At 38.5% G+C, this 7,708-nt stretch overlaps 1 protein-coding gene across 1 annotated transcript; it reads left to right on the top strand.

The window, feature by feature from the left end:
- LOC109947342 (protein FAR1-RELATED SEQUENCE 5-like) lies at nucleotides 212-1,569 on the top strand. Its single transcript, XM_020557286.1, has 2 exons — nucleotides 212-1,392; nucleotides 1,476-1,569. Exons 1-2 carry the CDS (start codon nucleotides 212-214, stop codon nucleotides 1,567-1,569), a joined length of 1,275 nt encoding a protein of 424 aa, XP_020412875.1.

The raw sequence follows: 7,708 nt of genomic DNA, 5'->3' as shown, positions 1-7,708 counted from the left end.
TGTTGTATTCGATACCACATTCAACACGAATCGATACGACTTGACATTTGCACCAATGTTGGGAGTTAATAACCATGGTTAGACAATTGTCTTAGCATGCGCATTTTTGAGCAAGGAAACGACTGAGTCGTTTGTTTGGATATTTGAGGAGTTTAAGAAAGCCATGCCAGGTGGCGAACCTAAAACAATTATTACAGATCAAGATGCGGCAATGGCCATAGCGATTTCAATAGCCTTCCCGACTACATTTCATCGAATTTGCATATGGCACATCACATCAAAGTTCTCTGTTAAGTTACCACATTCTGCTTATAAGGAGTATTGGCGTGAATTTCAGAAAGCCATATGGGATACTGACAATAAGGATGAGTTTGATGCAAAATGGAATATTGTGGTTACAAAGGCTGGTTTGACTGACCATCCATGGCTAAGTTCAATGTTTGATTTAAGGGAATCTTGGGTTCCAGCCTACGCACGACAATTTTTTGCAGCTGGAATGTCAAGCAGCCAAAGAGCGGAAGGTTCTCATGGTTTTTTCAAGCAATACATATCAAGGAGAAATTCGTTGATGGATTTCATAATACGATTTGATAGGGCACTTTCTCATCAACGTGAAAAAGAGTTAGTTGCTGATCACGTAGATGCATTTGAAGTGGCTGAATGTCTTCTACCGATGCCAATGAACAAACAAATGGCTACCTTGTACACAAGGACAATATTTCAAAAGTTTGAGCAAGAACTAATACAAAGTACAACATGTTTCCTAGAGCTCAAAACAGAGGATGCTTGTAAAGTTGTGTTCAACGTGAGCGAAAGGCAAAATTGGGAAACAAGAGTGGCAGAAGTCGTATATGTCAAAGATTCTGACCACGCATCGTGTAGCTGCAAAAGATTTGAATTTGTTGGAATTATTTGCAAGCACATCCTAGCATTGTTCAGAAGGGACCAGATTGAATATATGCCCGATAAATATATTTTGAAGAGGTGGAAGAAAACTGCGAAATCTGGATTGGTGTCAGATGCAAATGGCAACGAAATTAAAGACTGTGCAGATCCTGGCCTTCTAATAAAGCGGAGTACAATGTCTCGACTTGCTTCAGATGTGGTTGAGGATGCATTAATGAGTGAAGAAGGATGTGAGCTACTGTCAGAGACTCTAAAAAGTTTGCAGGTGAAGTTGAAGTTGCTGAAGGATGGACCAAGTAATAACGAAGTTGGAGGGTCCAGCTCTCAAACACAATATATGAAAGACCCTAAGAGAGTGAGGTGCAAAGGAAGGTCGAAAGGAGTAACGGGAGCAAAGGAAAAGGCAATGAAGCGAGGGATTAGACACTGTCGGGAGTGTGGACACATTGGTCATGATAGAAGACAATGCCCAACCTTGAACACACCGTAAGATGCTAACACTATTTGTAATAACATCTAAAATATGAAAAGGTAAAATTTTTATGTGCTTGTGTTTGATGTTTATGCAGGACATCACCGTCGAACAATGACGAATCAACTCCAATACATCGTAGTGACCCATTATTCGACGATTTTGACAGGATGCACGGACCAACTGAATGATTTATATTTGTATTAGACGAAATGTGGTTGTTATGAAGATTAATGATGAAGTGAAGTTTTATAGATTCAGTTTTTGAATGTTATTGTGTTTTTGTTCATGTCCACCGATGAGCTCTTACCATGTCCACTGGTAATTGAAATGAAAATTTGCTTGGTTTCATTCTTCCATGAAATTTTGAGACATGTTAATTTTACGTCTTCTCCCTATTTATAAATTTTCATAGACATTTGATCAAGTATGAAATTTGTAGTTATGTGAAGAAGCAATGACTTTTACCATGTAAAATGGGCAGTTTAGGGTGAAATTTGTTTTAACAGAGATTCATTTTTCAAATCCTCACGGTAATGCAGCAATTACAGCAGCCAGCTGTTGTTTCCATTACCAGTAATCATTTCCAGCAGTAGCCACTTTTTCCAACTGGTTATTAGGGGCACGATTTTGTACACTTTTGTAAGTGAAGGATACTTGAAGCACTTTGTTGGAACAGAGCAAATAGAAAGCAGCGGGTAAAACAAAAACATAACATTCAAAAACTGCATTTCGATACTTAGGTGAAAAATATTAAAGGGTACACTAACTTACATAAATACTCATAATTCCACACACAAAAGAACATTTGATTGCAAAACATATTATGTGCTTCCTCATAGCAATACCACGATCTCCCCAACCAACTGAACAACGGTAGCCACAATCACTGGGTCGTACTCGTCAGCTTCTTCTTAGCAGGTCTCACATGCTTATGGCCACTCATATCCCTAGTGATATACACGAAATAAATCTTCAGCAATATTTGGAATTTTATTATATACAAATAAACCATAAACCATTCAGTAAACAATGTATAGCACATGTTATGTTACTTATGACTCACGTGTCAGTTTTTTTTGAACACATTAGTACTCCAGCTCTTTAATGTAAATGAACATGATAAGGAGCATTTACTGATTCCCGGCTTTCTGTGATATTGACTGCTTCTTGAATAATATTTCCATATTTGCAAAATATAATGTTAGACATTATAACACATGATGACTTGCAATACATAGTCCCAATAATTATATATCAAGCAAATGAAACTGATATTTGTGTTATTTTAAGTTAGATAATGACATTAAGGGAGTATATGTGCAATACCACGGTCACCCTCAACCAACTGAACAGCGGTAGCCGCAATCACTTAGTCGTATCGGTCGGCTTCTTCCGAGCAGCTTTGACGTGCTTATGCTCATTCATGTCACCCCCATCGTCTAGTATCTCTCTCACAGCATCAGGGGACACATAGTTCCAATCATAACTTGTATGAGTAGTTGCCGCAAATGCTCGGAATTTGTCGAATCCTTCGTTGAATGCCAACTCCAGTTCAGTATGGTGCTGTTCGCATCGCATATGGTTCATCAAACAATCTTTCATTTCATCATTCATTACTGTATCCAACTCCTCAGCTTTCAGCTTCCTGCTATGACTCAGCTTCAAGTACTTGTTCTTTTGGGATAACGCTTTGTTCACCCTAATGTTAAGATCAGCCAAAATTGCCTCGTCTTCAACACATTTCTCGTGCCATGAATTGATCAGTCTGGAATTATAATCCAGCTTGCCACTGACGGCATGTATTGCCTCTAATGGATCATCGGAGTCCCCCTCACTCCCAAATGATGTTGAAAAAGGAAGGGGTCGGCGAGTACAATGTGGAAATAGAACCTGCGACTCCAATTTGTCATGTTCGATTGTGTTGTTGGCGCCTGAAGAGGTTGACATGCTTGAATAATCCTCTTTGTTTTGGGAGGATGAGGATTGCATATGCAATTTCGTTTGAGAAAGGGAACATAGGTTTATAGACCAACATACCAAAGCTTGTGTGTAGTCAACATATGTACTTTTTGGCGGGAATTTTTTAAAAATAGGTGTCAGCTTTTGCTTTTCAAGCATGTCAACCTCACACTCTCCTTACACCACTGATAGTGGTTGAAAGAAAGTCAATGGAAGTGACATCTACTTAGTTAACTCAACCAAACTAGTTAGGATTAAACTTAGATTGTATCAGACCAAAAAATAATTTCTACTTTGTCAACCAAATATTTTTTGGCGGGAACCCTTTTCTTGGTATTACTATCACCCCTTTCATATAAAATCTCCTTCCACACAAAACTCACTTGTCACATCCCGGGATCAACTCCGCCGTAGCACGATATTGTCCGCTTTGGGCCCCCCTCTCTGCCCTCACAGTTTTGTTTCTGGGAGCTCACGAGCAACTTCCCAGTGGGTCACCCATCCTGGGATTGCTCTGGCCCCAAACTCGCTTAACTTCGGAGTTCCTACGACTCCGAAGCCAGTGAGCTCCCAAAAGGCCTCGTGCTAGATGGATGCGGGTGTGCACATATAAGGCACATCACCCCCTCTCCGTTTGGTTGATGTGGGATCTTACAATCCACCCCCTTAAGGGCCCGACGTCCTCGTCGGCACACTCGTACCACACGGCAGAGTGGCTCTGATACCAAATTGTCACATCCCGGGATCGGCTCCGCCGTAGCACGATATTGTCCGCTTTGGGCCCCCTTCTCTGCCCTCACGGTTTTGTTTCTGGGAGCTCACGAGCAACTTCCCAGTGGGTCACCCATCCTGGGATTGCTCTGGCCCCCAACTCGCTTAACTTCGGAGTTCCTACGACTCCGAAGCCAGTGAGCTCCCAAAAGGCCTCGTGCTAGATGGATGCGGGTGTGCACATATAAGGCACATCACCCCCTCTCCGTTTGGTTGATGTGGGATCTTACATCACTCCTCCACCGAATCTGTCTCCATCTACCGATACTCTCTCAAGCAAACAAACTCATTCCCCCCAAAGAATGAGCATAAGCACAACCAAGTTTGATGTGAGCATAATAAACACCCCTCCAAACAAAGACCGGCTTCGACACGCAAGTGAGTCACCGGACAAGCAATGTGACATTGCTAGACAGAATGACCATTTTGTTGGAAGTTTTGAGTCTGAAAGAGTTGTTGCTTTTTGGAAGGAGAGGCATCTTCAACTTGGTGATGAAATCCAAAGGGCAAGGGCACGTTTGGAATTTGTGGAAGGCCAAATTGAAGATGACAAAACGCAGGCCAATCTGGATAGGGCGAAGTTGCAGCGCATGAAGCGTAGACACAAACGACTTCGGAGTGTAGCTGTTCAAAAATACAAGAACTCATCTAATGCAGTGGAGTCAAAGAAGCGTGTGATGCAAGCTTGATTCGACTACTTCCGATCCTATGCAAAACTCGTCGTACCCGGGTTTGATTGGTCATCTATTACCGTTTCCGACGTCACCAAATATACTCAGCAAGGGAAGTAACGATTTTGGTTCTCGTGTTTGAGCAGAGGCAAATAAGTGGAATTGGAATTTTCGTTACACTCTGCTTCAAAGCTATTTTGATGCTAACTACTATGGAAGATTTAAACCTTAATATTTTGATGTCTTTAATTACGAAAACAGAAGATGCAAAGAGCCCAACTACTTCAGTCATATGTTGCTGCCATGTCCATTTGTTTTTGATCACGTATCAGATTTGGACATGGTTGCATCATATGCAATGTTGCCTTTATTTATTATATGTTAGGACAAGGTTTATGGAAAAGCTTTTGTGAGTGCGTTTGTGACAAGGTTATGGAATTATTATGTACACTTTATATATTGTTTTTTGTACTGGTTCATTTCCTACTATTTATTGCTTTCTTTATATTTTATGTTTGTGGAATCCCTCTCAAAGTTAACATATACTGTGAAAAAAATATTATGCAACTGATTATATAATCACTCATATAGACTAGGACAAATATTCACTAAGGGTTTTAAAATTGCTTCACTTGTGTGAGGTTATTGAGAAAAAGTATGGCATTATTTATGTGATTGGACATGATTGAAAATATATTACTGATTCCCAATGCGGCGTCATATGGACAACTTATTGAATACCTGTGACGTGTTAATAACTCTAGGTGCAGTTGCATGTGGACAACTTATTGAATACCTCTGATGTGTTGAAAACTCTAGGTGCAGTTGCATGTGGACAACTTATTGAATATGAACTGACGGCTTCAAAGCTCTAGGCGTAGTTGCAATGATGGCTTCAAAGCATGTGCAATTATTATTTATGTACATTATTATAACAAACATATTATTGTATATAGTGAAACTAAATATTGTATGATTATAAATTATATTTCGAATATATCCAAAATATACGTGTTAACGTGAATTTGGGTTACGAGGAAAGTGAGTTATGTACAAATAATTTTCATTTTCTCATTTTCCGGGCATTTTTTGGATTTTCGTAGAATTTATTACCTATGTCCACAGATTGTTGCACTAAAAAAGCCAAAATAATAGCAAGAGGACACCTGGCGCAATCTCAGCCCGTCACTGATGACTACTTGCACAAGTGTACGTCAGTCAACATGGCCACACCCTCCCATTTTACCCTAAATTATTATTTTATTACTTTTCCTTACAAAAAGCAGAACTAATTACACACAAAATAAAAAAATTATCCGAAAATTGCTACGAACTCATTGACACTTCATCTCCGTTGCTGAATTCTCCGATTCATTGTTACGCATTTGTAAAATTAATTCCCAACATTAACGGGAGATGCTTGTTGAAGTAGGTTATTCAAGTTGAAGTTAACAAACATCAATACTTTGGGTTAAGAGGAAAGTGAGTTATGTAACACAATTTGGATTATTTCATTGCGAGACGAATGATTTATAGGTTCTCCTAGTTTTATGACGTCACAAGTAGGCCGGAGTAATTTTGGGGGCATTTTTACGATTTTCCTACTATTTTTTACCTAGTTTCAAAGATTTTTGAACAAAAGAATCCAAAATTTAAAAGAAGATGACACCTGGCGCGATCTCAGCCCATCACTTTTAACTACTTGCACAAGTGTACGTCAGTCAACATGGCCACATCCTCCCATTTTACCCTAAATTATTATTTTATTACCTTTTTTCTTGGAAAATTCATAACTAAATACAGAAAAATTCAAAATTATTTCCGAAAATTGCTATGAACTCATTGACACTCCATCTCCGTTGTTGAATTCTCCGATTCATTGTTACGCATTTGTAAAATTAATTCCCAACATTAACGGGAGATGCTTGTTGAAGTAGGTTATTCAAGTTGAAGTTAACAAACATCAATACTTAGGGTTAAGAGGAAAGTGAGTTATGTAAAACAATTTGGATTATTTCATTGCGAGACGAATGATTTATAGGTTCTCCTAGTTGTAGGACGTCAAAAGGAGGCCGGAGTAATTTTTGGGCCATTTTTACGATTTTCCTACTATTTATTACCTAGTTTCAAAGATTTTTTAACAAAAGAATCCAAAATTAACAAGAAGATGACACCTGGCGCGATCTCAGCCCGTCACTTTTGACTACTTGCACAAGTGTACGTTACCGAACATGGCCACATCCTCCCATTTTACCCTAAATTATTATTTTATTACGTTTTTTCTTGGAAAATTCATAACTACATACAAAAAAATTAGAAAAACGATCCGAAAATTTCTACGAACTTATTGCGATTTCATCTTCCTACTGCATTCCCTGTTTAATGGTTATGCTACATTAGTATTTTATTATTATTTATCCACAATTATTATAATTATTATGATATTACTTTTTAGGCTGTCCATTTGTTAATTATATTTAGTCCAACTTGTTGAAAATAATTTTATTTTCCGTGCGAATAGGCCATTTGTAGTGCTCATCGGTTTCTCTGTTCTTCAATTTGTTAATTTTGTTATTTTTTAGGTTGAAGGGATTTTTTGAAACATAATATGAAAATATACAAGTCATCCATTGTACTCCTTCCACACAAAAAAAATAGTCTACGTCATTCACTGTTCAACCCCCTAGGTTAAGAAACGTGTAACCAAATCCTTTCGGATATGCTAAGTGGGAAAATGTCATTCCCAAGCACTGGTGAAAAGACACCTATTTACTCCATGCATGACTTTTCGTTTACCAAATATGAAGATTGGGGTCGGTGAGCAAAATATCTGTGTCAGTAAAATGTCATTCCTAGCCGTCTATGATGTAAGTAATAATTCCGCTATATAATAAAAATTATATATTTCAATATAAAACGGTTTATG

Source organism: Prunus persica, chromosome G2 (genome assembly GCF_000346465.2).
Source record: "Prunus persica cultivar Lovell chromosome G2, Prunus_persica_NCBIv2, whole genome shotgun sequence".
Lineage (NCBI taxonomy): Eukaryota > Viridiplantae > Streptophyta > Magnoliopsida > Rosales > Rosaceae > Prunus > Prunus persica.
This window is presented reverse-complemented; position numbering and strand designations above follow the sequence as displayed.